Source organism: Meriones unguiculatus, chromosome 8, assembly GCF_030254825.1.
Source record: "Meriones unguiculatus strain TT.TT164.6M chromosome 8, Bangor_MerUng_6.1, whole genome shotgun sequence".
Classification (NCBI taxonomy): Eukaryota; Metazoa; Chordata; class Mammalia; order Rodentia; family Muridae; genus Meriones; species Meriones unguiculatus.
In genome coordinates this window covers 99,696,303-99,715,700 of record NC_083356.1, presented here as the reverse complement: position 1 = coordinate 99,715,700, position 19,398 = coordinate 99,696,303, and the positions used below count along the sequence as shown (strand labels likewise).

Here is a 19,398-nt window from a genome sequence, read left to right as displayed (position 1 = left end):
AGGGCCAGCACTGGAAGCAGTCACCTTACAGTCTGAACCTAGAGTCCAGCTCATCCTACAAATACTTAGACATTTATTTTTCTTTACTTTATTAAGAAATTGAGCTGAATCTTAAATTTCTACACTTTTTCTCATTTGAAAAGCATATTTGGAATACATTTCCACAACAGTTGTGCAGTTAGCTCATGTGCATGGTCAGGGCCAGTGCGAGATGGGATTCTGAATGTAGATTGTGGACACACAAGTAGCTGAACTCATACATTTTCTCGAAAGTTCTGACTCACCTATATTGTGCAGTGATTAATGTTGCAGTTTAATGCAGAAGCGTGTGTTACTGGGACAGTTTAGACCAGCAGTGCTTAGTCCTGCTAGCAGTTAGCTTGGGTTTCAGTCCGGCCTTGGACGCATCGTTAGTGGCTGACAGAGTATCCACTGCTTCTTTAAGGAGAATCCAAGTAGCTGTTGAAACTGTACAGGGAACACAGACCTCGTTATATCTGGATTTCAAGTACTCTCCCTTCAGTCGCATTATTTCTTTAATTCATTGTCTCAGACAGGGGATGGTGGAAAAAATTTGAGAGTAGACAGTCTTGACCAAGTCTTAATATTTCCTTTAATATATTAACTGGAACTGAAATTTTTAGACAGTCTCACTATGTAGCCCTGGCTTGCCTGGAACTCTCCTGTTAGACCAGGTTGGCCTCAAACTTACAGATCCACCTTCCTCTGCCTCTTGAGCACCACCATACCTGGCATGTTCTGTTTTTAACAGGGTTATTTAGTATCAAATATTAATAGCTACCTACTGAACCAGAAGATTTCCAAATAAAATCTAAGTAGTTAATTATACGTAATTATGTACTTACTGATAAAAGTTACAGTACTTTTATTTTTTGGGGGTAATTTGTTTTAGTACTGCTTTTGTTCACTTCTAAACTATATTATAAATACTGTATTAAAATCAAATACTGAAAAGGTGATCTAGAGTATTAAAAAATAACTTACATGGGATGGTACTTCGAATATATAAAAACCAGCCTATGGCCAAAAAGACAACTCAGCGGGAAAAGACGCTTACTGCCAAGCCTTATGCTCTGAGTACAGATCATGAGGCCCACATCATATAAGGAGAGAACCTGTTCCCTCTGGTTGCCCTTTGACCTGCACATGCACATACATGTAAATGAATGCATGTGTGTGCGCACGTGGGTCCCCACACACATGACAAATAAATGAAAAGTAATTAAGAACATCCCATGTAAACAAGCAGCATCTTACTGGGACTCACAGGCTGTGCACTCACTCTCCAGGAGAGTGGCTGTGGAGGAGTGCACCAACACTGCATTTTGTGGCTTAGTAAAGGAGACGTAACTGTAAAACAGCGGCCTTGGTGATAAAGTATGCATGTGTGCATACACTTCTTGGCAAGATGGGCCGAGAGTATGAGTGATTTCAGAGGACCCACTTCCTTTAAACTACATTTTAAATCTACATACTATATTCAGAAGGGTAACCAAATGCCACTTTAGGAAAAAAGTCTCACTGTAAATACAAGGAAGTCACAAGAAGATAGATACTATAAGCAATTTTAAGTAAGGTATAGCTTTTTATGAATTTTATATACATCTAAACTTTTTCATTTCAAACAACAAATGTAAATTTGTGTAAGGATATTAATATAATCACAGTTTCATTATATATTGAAATAATACTTTATGAAGTTCATTTTAAAATATTTAAATTGTTGGTATTTACATTTTAACACTATAATTTGGTGAAATTTTGGGATGGGTCAGGATTTTCCATATATGAGTTATTTTAAACTTCTGTCATAACGGAGCAAGGCACGCAGGCAGGTGATTGTAAATCTAAACCTCGGAAGGTAGAGATCACAAGTTTGATGCCAGCCTGGGCTAAATAGTGAAACCCTGGTGCCAAAAACCAAACCTACAGAGAAATGTACAGGATGATCAAATTGAGATTCAATGGCTACTCTAAAATATTAGCATCACTCACTGGAGATGTTTGCTCTGTCTGCTACAATGTTTCTTGAGGGTTTTGAATTTGGTTAGAAACCATCTTGTACCTACCTATTTATATTATCTTATGTAATAGCTTTTATTTGATGAGTAAGTTAATTTGTGACTAAGTTTGTTTCTTATTTTCCTCAATTTGAAAGCTATGTCAACTTTACACTGAAAATAAAAATAAAGAAATGGCCATTTTCTTTATTTTATCCATCTGATCTTACATGTTTGTCTCTGGGCTATCCTCCCATAGCGTACATTTTTCTCTATTATTTTTCTCTAATGCCCGCTGTATACTTACTTTCAACATTCTGGGGTGCATTTGAATGTGTTTTTCTGAGTTTCATTATATCTTATATGCATTTAGAATATTTTGCTTTGATTACTTTATTGACTTTCTAAAAGCCTTATCATCCTTTATGTCTAGCCTTAAGACATTGTTCAGAGATGTAACCCGTATGTTATTGCCGGAAAGCTGTAGTCTGTTTTAACCAACTAGGTGGAAACAAAGTTGCAAACCTGTGTCTATTCGTAGGAATGGATTGTGTAGATATTCCCCTCCCCAAAACAACTCTCCCGTTAACCATGTAAATGCATCTAGACGGAGGTTGAGTGTCCGGAGTTTGCACACAGCTCTGGTTCAGGCCCCGGCTGTCGGGTGCCTCTCCCCAGCTACTCCGCTTCCAGTGGCAACAGTGGCCTTTGCCGTGTTTTGCTTACATTGCTCATGACTCCACTGAGAATGGCAGTGACCTTGAACGCTTCACTTTTTTTTTTTTTTTTAAATAAGGGGTTGCATCTTTACATAATGAAGGCCTATTCTTAGAACTTTTTAAAGATCTTGTAGTGCAGTCTCCTGAAACTATGTGGATAATTGTTTCTAATGTTCTTGTGTCTATTCCAGTCAAAGAAATAATGCCGTATTGTTAGGAGACTGGTATTGAGAGAACTCACTTTAAAATTTAGTGGATTAGCCAGTTGAAGATTGTTTCCAGGATGTAATAGGAGGCAATACAAGACTGTTCTTTGGATAATTTCTGAATCTCTCTTTTTGGTTTTTGGTTTTTGAGACAGGGTTTCTCTGTGTAGCCCTAGCTGTCCTGGATTCGCTTTGTAGACCAGGCTGGTCTTGAGCTCACAGAGATTGGCTGCCTCTGGGATTAAAGTCATGTGCCACCACCACCCAAGTCCAGATATCTTTTTAATCTCTACTCTTTCTTGAAAACTGTATTTTAATAAATTTTTTTCATGATTTTTTTTCAATTTAATTATTTTATAAGTCTAAAAGAAAAAAAATCACTGTCATCTGTAATTCATGAAGTGTAAGGAAAATGCAAGCCATTTGTATACATTTTAAAGCTAAAAGCTTTATAAGCCTATACTTTTAATTAAAATTTGTTGTAAATAAATGGGCATTGAGCTAAATAAAGTTTATTATTTGCCCTATGGTTACTGTGGCAGTATTATTTAACCCGAGTTCACAATCAATAAAACAGACACCTGTTAGATTTTATAATTTATTTACCTTGGGCTGGGTAGACAGTTCACCTACGCTGTCTCATATCCTCTAGCCCCATCCCGTGCCACCCGCCTTACACATTTCTATCTCGTCTTCCACCCATAATCACAAGATACTTGCTTGTATTTTTTTAATTTGTAATTAAAAAAATTTTTTTTACAATTTATTTACTTAGTATCCCTATTGTAGCCCCTTCCTTCATCTCCTCCTGTTCCACTCTCCTTCCCTCTCTCCCTCCCATCCCTTTCCCTGAGTCCACTGAAAGGGGGAGTTCTCCTCCCCTACTGTCTGACCTGAGCCTGTCAAGTCTTATAAGGACTCCCTGCATCTTCTTCCTCTGTGGCCTGGCAAGGCCGCCTTTCCATGCCATTTTCGGAGTCCTTCCTCTCATCTCACATTGTTCCTTTTCCATGCTAACCCATTGTGGCATCCTTCTTCTCTCTTTCCTTCTGTCTCTTCTTCTCATGATTCTCCTGCCCCCACAGCCCTCGAACTTTGGCCATGCCTACACTATCCTGCCTAGCCCAGGTACAGGCCTTTTAATCAACCTATCAGGAATAATGTCTTAGGCAGGGTTACACAACAAAGATCTTAAGGGCCACTAATAGCATCAAATACAAGTATTAGACCAACCCCAACCAAAAAAGTATGTGGTTTGGAAATTTTATTTCAGAACTTGTCCTCATTAGGTTTTGTATGTTTTGTTTTTGTTCTGCTACAGCATTACTTCATCCATAAATGCATTTGACATGTACTGGCCTCACCTGATAGTATTGATTACCCTTTCCCATTTGTCAAAGCCAGGTTTATACTGTATACAATTGGAGGAAAATCTTAAGAGGCTGCAGATGTGAGCTTCAAACCGAAAGTCTTAGATTAATACAGACTTAATTCTTTTCCTTATTAATTTAGTAACCAGATGGTGTAGGTTATCAAGTCAGATTGTTCTTTTTATGTTCTAGGTTTTTAGCATTCTTTACATTGTGGAAAATGTGTTCTTTTTTAGTGTGTTTCTAGAAAACTGTTAAGGGAAGGTTCTTGATAATGGCCTACTAATAAGAGGATTAATCAAATTCAAAATACTGGTTTACAGTGAAAAGATGGTGATTTGAGCTGTTCTAGCCAAGCTGGAACATTGTTTCTGGAATAAAATGAAAACAGTCACTGCCTGACTGAGGAAGTTCACTCAGGTTCTTCCTGTTGGTCTGTTTGGTTTTGAGGTGCAGAATGGTGGCGAACTGCGGATGTTCACCCCGGAGCAGGAGCGCCCTTCTTCCCGCCGCTACTGGGCATTCCACCGCTGTTTGCCCCTGCAGCCCACAACCACGACTCGTCATTCCATTCAAGGACCTCTGGGAAGAGAAATGGTTCCGAAAAAGGTACTCACGTCGGCCTGACCGGAGGACTGAAAACCTCTGTCCTCACAGCTTTGTAGCAGTTTGGTTTAAGAACATTTTTTACAGCCTTGTGCTAGATGCTTCTCTGTTATCTCGCTTGCTCCTCAGAACAATCCTCTCATATTACAAATCCCCTGATTTTGCAGCCAATTAAATTTGTGTTAGGAAATAGTACTCGCACACTGTTGTGGTTTAGTCAGGTATGAACCCTGTTCTGCTGCTCTTCTGTCTGTCATTATCTCCTTATATGTAACTCAGGATAGAACGCTGATTCTCTGCCTGTGAAGTATTAGTTTATCCAAACTAGCACCCTACTGCTGTGTTTTTCTAAATGGTCAGTTCCATAGTTTCTTAGTATTGTTAGGAGAGTATCTAGAAGTTACAATGTTTTCGCTAGCCCATTGGTCTTTTAAATGGAGTATTTTTAAAAGGCCAATGCTTTCATGTAATTTATTTATTTTCCAAACATGTTTGTTTAACGTCAGTGATATTTCCTTAGTTTAATGCTGGAGAATAACTAAGTTGAATTTAATGTGTTCATAGTTTTGCACAATGGCCACCCGCTAACATACTCTAAATTTTCATCTCCAGAAATCCTACCCCCTTTAAGCAATCACCCTCTCTGGCCCATGGTCACTGCTGTTTGCACCTTGTCTCCACAGTCAGCATTATGAATGTTTCATGTGTTTTTTAGTGTCTGGCTCTTTTCACTTACAGTGCTGGGAGCTTGTTCTACATTATACACACACCAGTGCTCTATTCCCAATATATAAACGTGTTATTTTCAAGGTATAAATGGGTCAGTTAACGGAAACAGTGCATCGTCTGTGCTTGGTGTCAATTCATCTGTACTATCCGCTCCTGCTTCGAGTTCCATGGGACAGAGTCAAAGCACAAGCTCAGGTGGAGGAGCCCTAAAATGTCATCAGGAACAAAACCAAAGTCAGCCTTTGGATGCCAGAGCGGACAAAATCAAAGACAAGGTAAGCTGTTTATTGAAGAACACATGCTGAGTGGATCGACATATAAGGTAAATATTTTAAAAGTCAAGGCGCCAGAATGTGTGGATTAATTTCTTATTACCAGCTCCTGTTTTTGCAGATGTATACTTTTGTTGTACAATGCTGGCATGAGATTACTTGTACAAATAACGTAATTGGCAGTAATAGTTACGGGTTGAGCTTTTGGCTTTTTAGTTTTTCAGTGGTGAGAACTGAACCTAGGCCACGTGAAGCTGGCAAGGTGTGAGCGAGGCTCCCAGCTCCAAGAGAACTTGATGGAGACCTCCTAAAGGCCAGTCCTATTCTAATTGCTTTACATATCATTTTCAGTTTTCCCTAAACCCTGAATTTGGTGGTGGTTAGTACAAATTGGAAAATAAAACTAAAATAATTACCCAGCAAATAGCTGAGTCAAAATTTGAAGCCAAACATGTTAACTCTAAACTTATAGGAGAAACAAAACTACGAAATCTTTTCTTCTAGGAAGTTTCGGATAATCGCAGTAGACCACTTTTTACCCTGTTCACCCATGAAGCATTGAACTGGTTCCACATCGCACCTGTTCTCTCTCTGTGTGCAAATTGTCAGTTTATTGTTTCTGAGCATGAGATTAGGCCTTCTTTAGAGAAAGAGGGTCCTGGGCTTGGTGTGTTAGCCCACACCTTCAATCCCAGCAGAGCCAGGCTAGGCTAGCCTTATCTATAAAGCAAATTCCAGGCTACTTGAGAGACCCTGTCACAAACAGAACAACAGCAAAACCCCAAGGGTCTGGGGATGGTGTTTTGCTGCCCATTTAGTGTTTCTGTCTCTTTGTGTCAGTGGGCTTCTTCCTTGCCAGCTGATGGCCTCTTGGCTGGTGGTGGATTAGTGTATAATTGGCACATATGGTAAATTCACTCTAGAGTCTAATCATTCCAAGCTTTTGGCCTCCCTTTTTTACATAATGCAAGGGAAACTCTGACATCCCAATCTCATAAAACACACCATTAAGTCCAGGTTTCGTTTATCCAAAACACCTGCAGCTACATTTTTACCTTTCTCTCTTTCCTTGATCTCTGTTTTCTAAGCAGAAAAGAGATATTTCCCCGAGTATAGTCCACCCAGACAAGAGCTTGGGGAAGGTCGCCGGTGTCCCTAGCGAAGGTCGTCAGATGTCTCGGCAGTTCTTTCAGGGCCCCAAACAAACGCTTTCTCTCGGCCGCAAACACACCGAGTGCTTGCGCGCACCTGATGGCGCGTCCTCTGTCTTCCCTCCTGGGCTCGGGTTCCCGCCTGCTGCTCTTCAGCTGCTCTTAGTTCTTCTCCCTTAGGATGTGTTTCCCATGGCAGCCCCATCAGCCTTAGCAACAAGGGCCTGTGTCTGAGCCTCTGCTGGCTTCTCTGTGTGTGACACCTGAGGGCAGGACAAGCCACCTGCTCTTACCTCCATGCTTTATGGAGCAAATCTCATGCATCATGTCATTGTTCATACTGTATTTCTAAAAGCCAGCTGTCTATACTGCTAAACTTTTCATCATGCTACCTCGTGGAAATAGTGTTAAAATTTAGTGAAATATGAAACCTCACATGTCCTACAGGTTCAAGGCATTGCACAAAAACTTGGAACGTGTGAAAGTGAAACAGCCCTTGCTTTTGTAAGTTAGTGCAGAATCTGCACTGATATTCTTAGACAGAATTAGCACTCCGCACTAAAACCTCTCATCAGGAGCACGTATTGAAATTTGCCTACATACCCCCCTTTCTCAGACTGTACATACAGACCAGAAGTGCCAGATTGGTACATGTAAACAACTCAGTAGGTTTGAGTATTCAGAAATTGACTGTTAAGCGAAGCTTTAGTTAATTTTAGAATTTAATAATAATGTAAACGTTACGATTTTGTATAATCTTAAGCACATTTGAGTCATACACGTGCCTTCCTGTATTCTTACTCATTGTTTTTCAAGATTAAAAGCTGTATTAAAATTTCTCATCAGCTCTTTCATGTATAGTCTTAAAGGATTTCCTCAGGTAGTTTGTATGTCCCTCTGAAGGCGGAGCACTGATCTCAGGCCTCCTCATTAGAGTCATTGCTAAGCACGTTCCCCCTGCAGTTTGCCTAGATCGTTAGAACCCATGCAGTTCAGACTAGAATATGTAGACATATAGCCCGTTGCAGTTACAGAAATTTCTGTCCTAGGTAGCCAGTGCCATCTTTAAAAAAGAAAAGTTTTTAAATGATTAAACGATTTTGAATGAAGAGTCTCAAATGTATGAACTTGTAGGTTAGTTACTCATAGCAGCTGAAACAGACTCGTGTGCCTGTGCATGCCTGTGCCCATTCCACAAAGTGTGGAGTCAGAGCACAATTTGGGGAGTCGTTCTCCATTTTTCCATCATGTGGGTTGTCTGGCTCAGTTGGCTCCTGCCCATCTCACAGCTTAGGATTTGTTATTATGGGTTTGGTGTTTCTGTGTGTGAAGGTGGATTCTGATAATCGTGTGCCAGTTCGAATGCACATACTAGTGCTAAGCTGAGAACTTACAAATGCTCAGATGTTTGCGTTACCAGTGCAGGCTCCCTGTGGACTTGAAGGCGGTTGTCCTGACACTCCGAGCGTGTCTGCTGCACCCATGTTAACATGTACTTGCCCGCTGCTCTGAGGCGAGGCCTGCTGGCTCAGCCATCCTTCTCTCCTGCCTCTCCTTCCTGGTTCACTGTGCTCTAACTGACCCAGTGTGTTTCCAGTTGGTGCCTTTCTTTATGGCTGTCCCTCCTGTCCTGTATAAGGGTGCTTGCCCTCCCTCGGGCCCCAGATCACAAGGTGCTTGATGATAGCACCAAAATCCTTGCCATCACCTCTAGCGCGTGTTGTCAAGTGCTTCCGCTTTGTAAAGGTTATTTACCACTCAAAATAGTTTCATGTTTCATATGTTGGTCTCTGTCTCCTGTTGTCACCAGCAAATGTTCTCATCTCCTGAGTCCCCACAGATTTAAGCACCTACAACATAGCAGATAATAACCTTGAACATGTCTTTGTTTTGCCACTGAAAAAAGTATCCAGTGAAATGAAAGTTCAAGGCAGTTCTAAGAAACTCTCTGAGATCAGATGGAATAAAATTAGTCACCTGTCTTTTGATCATTTTATGAACTCAAGATGATTTTTAAAGAAGCTTTGGTGAAAGCTATGTAAAAATTACATAATTAACTTGCAAATCTAACACACACTACATTCCTAGGAACTTTAGAAATAAAGTTGATGCCATCCAGACCTACTTCTGCCCTGCTTTCTCAGTGCCACTGTGGTTGTGCTACTTGTCTCCTGCCTTCCCTGGGGGTTTGTGATCCGATCCTTTCTACAATGTCAGTACATGCTTTGCGTGAGCACCTCCATCAGAATCACATAGAGTGTTTGTGAGTCTTTCCTCCTGTTCTTGAATGGACTCTTCTCTTCACCACCATCTGTGTACTTGGAGGGGGCATAGTCCCCAGTCCCTGGTTATCTTTAAAAATATAAGTTGCAGCCGGGCATCCTGGTGCACTCCCTTAATCCCAGCACTTGGGAGGGAAACAGATGGATCCCTGAGTTTGAGGCCAGCCTGGTCTACAGAGTGAGTAACAGCTCAGCCAGGGAAAGCCTGTCTGGAAAAATTATGTATACATACATGTGTATGTATCTATATTGTACATGTAGTATGAGCATTGAAATGGTTTTTCTCTGCCAAATTATTTGTTGATGCCATATTTCCTTGCTTCCTAGCCCTTTTTGAGCCAGAGGTGGTCATTTCAGCTTCGATTCACAATTTGTGTATAAGCTTAGAAACTCGTAACAGATACCGACTGCCAAGAAGTTGATCCTCTGCCAAATGGCAGATTCAGCATTATCACCGTCCTTTCCCTTTGGCCTCTGTGTTGTTGTCTTTCTCACCTTGCTATTCACACACTACCCAGAATCAGTTTTCATCACCTGAGAGAAGGAGGCGGACGCCACAGGGAATGACGGCGTGCTCGGTGCCCTGATGGAAGCTGCCTGCGGAAGCTGTGGCTGCAGCTTCAGTTTGGCGGCTCATTGTAGAAGGAGGTTTCTGTCCTTTGTTCCCCAAGCCCCAGAGTCGTGCAGAATCTGTGTTTTTGTGAGGACCGAAACTTGTGATTTTTAATTTTCCCAATACTGCATTCTTCGTGTATCAGTGCATGCTCCTGAGGTGACTGGGAGGAGCTACAAATTGCCCTTAGTGGTGTTGCTCTATCCTTTCAACAGCCTTCCTGGTCACGCTTCCTGTCAACCAGCTTTATGATTGCTGCATAACTGTATAATGGTGCTCTTTCATGTTCTGCTCAAGATTTATCTTTTCATCCAGTACTCATTCCTTTTTACTAAATTTTCACTATTCATACATTCCTCTAATGTGTTCGAATCCAGTCTATCTTCTCCATCCCTCCCTCCTCCATTTCTCTGGTATTGCCCTCCCAACTTTATGAGCTTGCTGATGCATGCTCTTGCTCGTGCTGGTATATCTCCTCCCTCCAGCTCCCTTTTCTTCCCCTCTCCCGTCCTCTTCATTACCCTGAATGAGCTGTTGCCTGTATGAGTGTAGGATCATGTGTTGGAACATGAATAATCCTTCATTGACCACATCCCTAAGAAAAGTGGTTTTGCCTCACGCAGTGGCCATCAATTGCCAGTAGCTTCTCAGGCATGGGTGGAACTCCCCTCCAGCATCCTTTCTGGGAGTTTGCTGGCTTGCTCTTCCGCAGGTCTTGTCTGAGCAGTCACAACCACTTCTAATCATGCTCGCAGATGCTCTTCCATGTCCTGAAAGTACTATTTTGTTACAGGCATCCACCCTTTCTGGCTATTCTCCTCCTCCTCCTCCTCTTCTCCTCCTTCGATTTATTTATATATTATATACAGTATCTACAGAATATACAGTGTTCTGGCTGCATGTGTGCCTGCAGGCAAGAAGAGGGCAGCAGATCTCATTAGAGATGGTTATGAGCCACCATGTGGTTGCTGGGAATTGAAATCAGGACCTTTGGAAGAACAGCCAGTGCTCTTAACCTCTGAGCCAGCTGTCCAGCCCTTCTAGCTCCTTTCTTCCCTCCCTTCCTTCCTCCCTCCCTCCCTCCCTCCCTTCCTCGTTCCTTCCTTCCTTCTTTCTTTTTTTTTTTTCGGTTTGTTTTTCTGGTTTTGTTTTGTTTTCAGGATACGGTTTCTCTGTATAGCCTTGGCTGCCCTGGATTAGCTTTATAGACCAGGCTGGCCTCAAACTCAGAGATTCTCCTGCCTCTCCCTCCCCAAGTGCTGGGATTACAGGCCTATGCCACCATGCCCAGCTTTCTGGCTATTTCTTAAACATATGACACACAAACCTTGTTTTTTGTTTTGTTTTGTTCTTTTGAGATGGGGTTTCTCTGTATTACAGCCCTGGCTGTTGTACAGTCCTGGAACTTGCTTTGTAGACCCTCTATAGACTTGTTATATTATCCTTTTCTGACAGCTTTCAATAATTTTTCCCATTAATCTTAAGTAGTGTAGAAATAGTCCCCCCACCCCACCCCATGTAAATTCTTCCACCCTAAGACAAGGTTTCACGATGTAGCCCTGGCTGGCCTGGATTCACTGTGTAGATCAGGATAGTGTGAAACTAATAGAGATCCTCCTGCCTCTGCCTCCACGTACTGAGTTGATCCGACACACTCTTATACAGGGTTCGATTCCTCGTCTCTGTAGTGTTTTGCAGTCTGCCTTGTCTTCTCTGTGTCCCTCAGTACTGGATGCAAATGATTCTTTTCTATTAAGAATTTCTTTTCCTCCTGTGAGCATAGATCGAGTCTCCTCCATGCAGAGATCTGCAGTGGCACATAGTTCTAGTAGGTACTTGAAAATGTAGTTTTACATATCTTAGGTCAGGTTTGTCTGCCTACTGTCGAGAGAGATAGCTCACACTAAATCCCACAGTAAATCTGTGTATTTGTGAACTGCATTTTTGAAAGTTGCAGTATTCGAAGCACAGCTTTGATGTAAATAAATCTACATATGTACAATATTTATATTTTAACTTGTCCACATGTAACAGTATCTACTGTGAAAGCTGTACTCTATGCATAGGAACACAATTTGCATGTTAAGTAACACAATGGAATTATTTGATGTAGTTTGAATAGTTCGAATAGAAAAATATAAGAATGATTTTTAGGTTACAAAATCCCTCTCCACACCATATAAATTTATTTTTATTTTTTTTTTCTAAACAGATTAATGGTAGAAATACATTCAGTGACTAGCCAGGTCAGGACTTCTACTTTCTATTGGTGATTTCCTGTCAGATAAGTTAAGCTGATTAATAAAACAACCCTCATGACAAATAATTTCTCTTTTCTAAAATGGTGTTTTAATGTTGAGGATATCATTTGAAAATTAACAGAGCATGCCTGTTCCTGAACCCTGACATTTTTCAAAAGGATAGTCTTGCCAAATAACGGCTCTTTCTCCAGAAACCGAGGAAGAAGGCTATGGAAAGTTCTAGCAACAGTGATAGTGATTCAGGCACATCGTCAGACACCTCAAGTGAAGGCATTAGCAGTAGTGACTCAGACGATCTGGAAGAGGAAGAGGAAGAAGATCAAAGTATTGAGGAGAGTGAAGAGGATGACTCTGACTCAGAGACTGAAGCACAACACAAAAGTAGCAACCAGGTATTGTTGTGCGCGTGCGCAGGGCTCATCCCCAGTGAGGAGGCAGAGGCTTCATCTTGACTCACAGCCTGGTCAGCTTTTCATACAAAACACTACGTTTAAGGGCATTTGGTTATGTTATAGCGAGCTTTGTGCTATGTCTTTGCCATAAGTGATTAGAATACTTTTTCAAGTTTATTACATTTTATTTCCAGGTGCTATTACATGGTATTTCAGACCCGAAAGCAGACGGACAGAAAGCAACTGAAAAAGCCCAGGAAAAAAGAATACACCAGCCATTACCTCTTGTGTCTGAATCCCAGACCCACTCATCATTCCAATCCCAGCAGAAGCAGCCTCAGGTTTTGTCACAGCAGCTTCCATTTATTTTCCAAAGCTCTCAGGCAAAGGAGGGATCTGTGAACAAACACACCAGTGTGATACAGTCGACGGGATTGGTGTCGAATGTGAAACCTTTGTCCTTGGTAAATCAAGCCAAAAAGGAAACCTACAGGAAACTCACAGTTCCTTCTCCCGAAGTACTTAAAGCAGGGAATAAAAATACCTCCGAAGAATCTAGTTCTTTGACCAGTGAATTGCGATCCAAACGGGTAAGCCATGTGTTCTGTACACAAGAGTCTTCCTGCTGGAAACGCGCGGGGCTTGGTTATATGGGTGGAGCACATGCCCAGAGGTGGAGCACAGCACTGGGCTTGATTTTCTCCTCCAGGAGAGGAAACGAGATTTCATGCTGTGGATGAAGCTCAGCGGTAGAGGAAGACCCGGGTTCAGTCTCCTACTTACCCCTGAATGTGTTTTCTGGTTTTCTGGCCTTGTATGTGCCTGTTTCACCTGCTCCTGAAGGGACTGCTGTGTGTCAACCCAGCCCCGTCTAACTATATCTCAGTAGGAGTGGGGGATGGTTCAATAAGACATGTATTAGAGTTATTCTTGTTTAAAATTAATGACTCTTTAGTTTAGTATTTAGTTCTGTGTTGAAGAAATGAACTCTTAACGTCTTCCCTTTAATCTTAGAATTTACAGATTTTTAAGTGTAAACAGTTTTTAAAATCTCTTTTCCAGCACTGCTACAGTATTGTACGCCTATATTTCTGCCTACTCTAACGCCCGAGGCAGCCACGGTTTGGTTGGTGTGCCTTCTTAACTTTGTGTATCTGTGGTGCGTGTGATCGATGTGCAGGTCAGGCTCCACTTCATGCTTTTGGGATAGGGTCTCACACAGAACCTAGAACGAGGTTGGCAGCCCGCCAGCCCAGCGATCCCCAGCTCCTTCTCTCGCTCTACCAGAGTTAGCATTTTGACATCCCGGGGATAGGCGAACGTATCCGACTGTTTTTGTGGCTTTTAGATGTTTGAACGCAGGTCCCCATGCTTGCACAGCCAGCAGCCTTACCTCTGAGCCATCTCCCCAGCTCTGGCTGTTGATTTCTTTAGTGCCAATCTGCATTTACTTGTTAGCTAAGATCATCTGTAAGTATTACTAATGCTGTTAGCTCCATTCACAGGTGATAAACTTGAGATTTATGGAATTAATCTTATGTAACTCAGTTAATTGAAGGAGTCAGTTTTGTATAACAACTTGCACAGGACCACACTGCTCAGTAGTGGTAGAGTTAGAATCCAAATGTGTGTTCTATGTACTAGAATCCTTATTCCTTTTTGTTCATTTGTTTGTTTACATTCTCAGTGAGTTTTTTGGGGTGGGGGTATAGGTGCATGTCCATGTGTGGGTGGGTGGATGGATGGATGGATGGATGGATAGATAGATAGACAGACAGACAGAAAAATGAGCCCTGTAACATGTGGAAATCAGTAGAAAAATGAGCCCTGTAACATGTGGAAATCAGTACTCTCGGCTGCCATGATGGTCCTGTGATTCAAAGTCAGGTTGTCAGGCTTACTGGCAGTCCCTGTTATCTGCTACGCCATCTCGCCAGCCCTGGAATCCTCATTTTTAACAATATAATAGGCTGCCTTTGTTTTCCAAAAAAAAAAAAAAGAAGACGAAAAATCCACTATGTTCCTTTCTATCAATTCCTCTGATGACTTGAATAAGTTTTGAGGTCAAGTTATGAATTAGAACATCTAGTAAAGTTTAAGAAAATTATTTTTCAGAGTAATTCAATCAGACTCAGACTAGCATGTGTGACTTTTTAAAAAGCCTCCTAGATCATTGAAATGTGTGGCCAGATTCAATAACCACCAGTCTAAATAGAATGAACAATACACCAGAGTATAATATCAAACTTTACAAAGTGTCGTCAACATCACATGACCTACTCCCTAGGAGCAAACTGAATAAATTGAAACTTACACTGTTTGGCTTCAAACTTTTTATTAATTTATTATTTCACTTCCAGACAAATGAACACAGAGCTTTAACAGACTTTACCTTTATTCCAAATAACTACATGCTTTCGGTTTCCTACATGTTGCTTTAAATACCTCTATAAAAGAATCCCCGTCTGTGGAGACGGATCCCGGGTGAGAACACTTGATGTGCAAGAATGGGGACCTGAGTTTGGGTTCTCGGCACCAACATAAAAAGCCAGACGCGGTCCATGTGGGCAGCCCTACCTCTGTGGGGGGTGGAGACTGGAGGATTGCTTGGGCTCGCCAGCTGCTAGCCTAGCTCCGGGTTCACCAGGAGATCCTGTCGCAAAGCCTGAAACAACCAAGGAAGTCAGCCACTCGGCGTCCTCCTCTGGCCTCTTGTGTGTGCAGCAGCTCTCTAATGTGTACAGACACACATGTACACCACCCGTGGAGACAGTCAGTTACATGGCATTGGATAGCCACTTAGTAAATGAGTTACATGTTTACGTAATCAGTGAAGTGAAGGTAGGATCTTACACATATAGCCCTATTTCTGTACTAAGTCACGTAGAGGAACTATGTAAGACTCAAAGTTATTTGCTTTATCTAATGAAACTTCAGGGTAAAGGGATTTAAAACAAGCATCGTAACTAAAAATTTATGTGCTAACTCTCTAGAGTTCATCCCAAAAGAATACATAAGCTATTGAAATGATATTAATTAATTGCAAATATTTTATCTGAACAGACATCTTTTTTCTTTGATGTGTGCGTGTACGTGCGTGCGTGTGTGTGTGTGTGTGTGTGTGTGCGCGCATGCGTGCATGCTGCACACGTGTGTGTATGCCTGGTACTTGCAGAAGCATCCAGTCCCCTGGAACTGGAGTTGCATGTGGATTCTGGGAACCAGATCCGAGTCTCCTGCAAGAACAGCAAGTGCTTGTACCACTGAGCTTCCTAACCACCTCTCCAGCCCCGCGCGTAGACCCATAGTAGATTCAGCTCGAAATGATGTTATCTGCACGCCTTAGTTAGTGTTACAGAACATTCATCCATTTGGTTTTTCATTTTTTAGAGATACGGTTTCTCTGTATAGCCTTGGCTAAACTAGACTCACTTTGTAGACCAGGCTGGCCTCAAGCTCACAGAAATCCTCCCGCCTCCGTGAGTGTTGGGATTATGGTGTGCATCACCACACCTGGCTGTGTTTCAGAACATTTTATCAATACTTCTTTTTGAAATAGTTTCTTTACAGAGCACTATAACATATTGACTTTTGTTTATTTTTTTATGACAGTCACTTTTGTTCCATGCTACCTGCTATTAATTCATCGACCTTATCCTTAGTCTCATTAGTCTACGAACTTGACTTTTTTTTTTATCATTGATTCCTTCAGTGCCTACATTGTGAACATGGAATTTAAATTATAAGTTTGATTATAGATAGAGCTGGATAGAATTTGATAGCTCTATGTAAGTCAAGTCTGACCTGGGGGATTTTTTTTTTTTTTATTTGTTGAAGATGAGATAAGGGATAACAAAGTGCAACCTTAGATGTAGGCCAGCCCTTCAGGCCTGTCCCCCATCCACTGCCATGTGGATGGTTGACGCTGTAACACAGCAATTGTAGCCACTGGTTATAGACACTGTCCTAACATCAGAAGAGATAATATATATATACTCTTAAGATTAACTGATGGTAGCTTTGAAATACAAATGCAATAGTCACTGTTTAATCCTGAAACCCTGTGGGTATAAACTTATGGTATGAGAATCTTTAGAATCACAGCTGCAAGGAGCAGTTCCTGAAAATTGAAATATGAATGAACAGTGTAAACTTTTCTGACATGGAACCGTTCGGCTCAGTATGAGAAGGAAACATGTTTGTAAAAGGTTTATTATATGACAGGTACATTCTAAGAGATGAAACCGATTGGATTTTTCTACCAGAAAATTATATCTTAGTTTTATAAAAATATTTTATCTGAGAATCATAGTATAAACAGAAAAGGGACATAGTGAATAAATAACTAATTAAAGGCTTTGTGAGGTTTTGTATTAGTACGAATGTAGTAGCATTTGATTACAAAGGATTATTTGACTAATTTAATTTTTTCTGTGTAAGTGTTTTGCCTGTATTGATAGAGCTTGTGCACCACATTTGTGCTTGATACCTGAGGGGATCAGAAGAGAACTCAAGTTTTGGGTAGTTATGAACCACAATACAGATTCTGGGAACTGAACCCTTGCACGCTGCAAGAGCAACAAGGGCTCCTAATCACTGAGTTATCTCTCCAGCCGCTAATTTTCAAAGTTAAGGTGTATGGTGGCAAACACCTTTAATCCCCTCCCTCGGGAGGCAGAGGCAGGCAGATCTCTCTGATTGGAGACCAGCCTGGTCCTGCCAAAGCAAGAGAATCAGAGGACACTTGAGGTATTGATGAGTCCCAGGGTTAACTGGACTATAGAATGAGATTCTATCCAAAAGCAAGAATAAACAAGGTTTTCTATGTCAAGTATTCATTAGTAATCTAATCTTAGTCTCAGGTGTGTTTCTAGTTTAGGGTTGTAAGGAATGCTTCAGGAAGACCACAAATGGCAATTCCTGCCTCAGAAATTCACCACAACTGAAGAATTAACTCTTTAAAGCATTATACATAGAGCTCTGCCTAAACTAAGCAAAATTAGAGAGCCAATTCTTTAGGGCACATGCTGTAATCCTACCTAGAGTTTGGGAATTAGAGGCAGGAAAATCAGGAGTTCAACGCCAGCCTAGCTACATGAATGATACTCTGTCTCAAAAAAGAGGAAAACAAAGCAACAAGTATGTCATTGAGTATCAGTCAGAGAGAGCACCCGGGATGGAGTAGGGAATGCTTCTGACCAAGGCAAATGCGGAAAGCTCCTGGGTTAGAGCTTGAAGCATATTTCAGACAGTATTTGATCTGTCTGAAGTATTTCTTATAGACAAATGACTTGTGAAAAATGTGGGAGTAGGGAAAGTGTGACATGATTCTGTCCTTAGCAGCAGTCAAGTCCAGGTGGAAAGGTCAGCCAGTGACTACTCATGACATAATTTCCATGAGTTTGGAAGGTTGGCAGTGCCCCTGGAAGCTAATCAAAGAAAACTAATGTAATGCAAAGTGCTGTTATGTAGTACTTATAGGGAGTTGAATAGGAAGAATTAACAGCGTGGCCTAAATTTGAGTAATATTAAATGAGAGAATCCAAAGACTGGGTAATACACTACTTGGTTTTTTGTTTGTTTGTTTGTTTGTTTGTTTTGTTTTTTTGCTTAGGGTCAATTTTTAGGTGTTCAGGATTGGATTATTGCTAAAATGAGAGCAACAGTTAAGAAAGGGAACAGTCAAGAAATACGTGAATTTTGAGTGGTCAAAACGAAAGCAGGTGTGAATACGCTTAATCTACTCAAGGTTCGCCAGCCTGCTGTCCTTGCCGGCAGTCCTTTCCCAGCCCCTGCACACCGTGGTTTAAGTTTCTCTGTGAGGCTCTATTCTGATAATGACAGAGGCAAACTAAGTTTGTTTTCTGGCCTGACTAATTTTGTTTTTAACTTATGTCTCACCAGGAACAATATAAGCAGACATTCCCATCTCAAGTGAAGAAACAGGAGACAGCAAAGAGCCTGAAGAAGGTTATTGCAGCTTTGTCCAATACAAAAGCAACCTCTAGTTCACCAGCACATCCAAAACAACCATTAGAAAACAACCACCCTAACCCATTTTTGACAAATGCACTTTTAGGTAATCACCAACCAAATGGAGTTATTCAAAGTGTCATTCAAGAAGCTCCCTTAGCGCTCACTACCAAAACTAAAATACAGAGTAAGACTAATGAAAGTGTTGCCAGCAGCAGCCCCTTCTCCTCACCTGTCAACCTGAGCACCAGTGGGAGAAGAACTCCTGGCACGCAGACTCCGGCGCTGCCCTCCGCCTCTCCCGTGCTGCACAGCCAGGGGAAGGAGAAAGCCGTAAGCAGCAGCCCAGCCCCCTTGAAAGCGCAGCATCTCCCCCACCCTGCCAAGTCCTTGGTGGAACAGTTCAGAGGAACGGATTCAGACATTCCGAGCAGTAAAGACTCGGAGGATTCAAATGAGGACGAGGAGGAAGACGATGAGGAAGAAGATGAAGAGGATGATGAAGACGACGAGTCTGATGACAGCCAATCAGGTTATTTTCTGTTTTCAAATTTAAAGTTTGCTTGTCAGTGTATGAACCAAAATGTTTAAAAAAGAAAATTTACACACTTGAAACCATGGACATTCACTGTTTCTTATCGCTGATAAAACATAAAAGTAAGTGATACTGAAATTCTAAGTTAAGTGTTAGTGTCAGTCACCTGGCATTAAATGCCCAAATATAAAGTGGCAATGGGGATGCCTGAATCACACTTTATCACCGCTTTATTTGGGACCATTTATTCACGGTACAGTTGTTATTC

The 19,398-nt window shown here is 41.4% G+C and overlaps 1 protein-coding gene across 26 annotated transcripts in view; it reads left to right on the top strand.

Moving 5' to 3' along the window:
- The window catches only part of Baz2b (bromodomain adjacent to zinc finger domain 2B), a 288,501-nt gene that overhangs the window by 210,685 nt on the left and 58,418 nt on the right, over positions 1–19,398 (top strand). For 20 of the 26 annotated variants that reach the window (XM_060390226.1, XM_060390227.1, XM_060390237.1 and 17 more), the window contains 5 exons: positions 4,767–4,925; positions 5,733–5,926; positions 12,422–12,622; positions 12,817–13,212; positions 18,527–19,127. In XM_060390226.1, coding sequence (XP_060246209.1) covers positions 4,767–4,925; positions 5,733–5,926; positions 12,422–12,622; positions 12,817–13,212; positions 18,527–19,127 — 1,551 coding nt within the window. The remainder of the gene's footprint in view (positions 1–4,766; positions 4,926–5,732; positions 5,927–12,421; positions 12,623–12,816; positions 13,213–18,526; positions 19,128–19,398) is intronic. The other 6 variants (XM_060390238.1, XM_060390236.1, XM_060390235.1 and 3 more) reach the window with 2 other exon arrangements.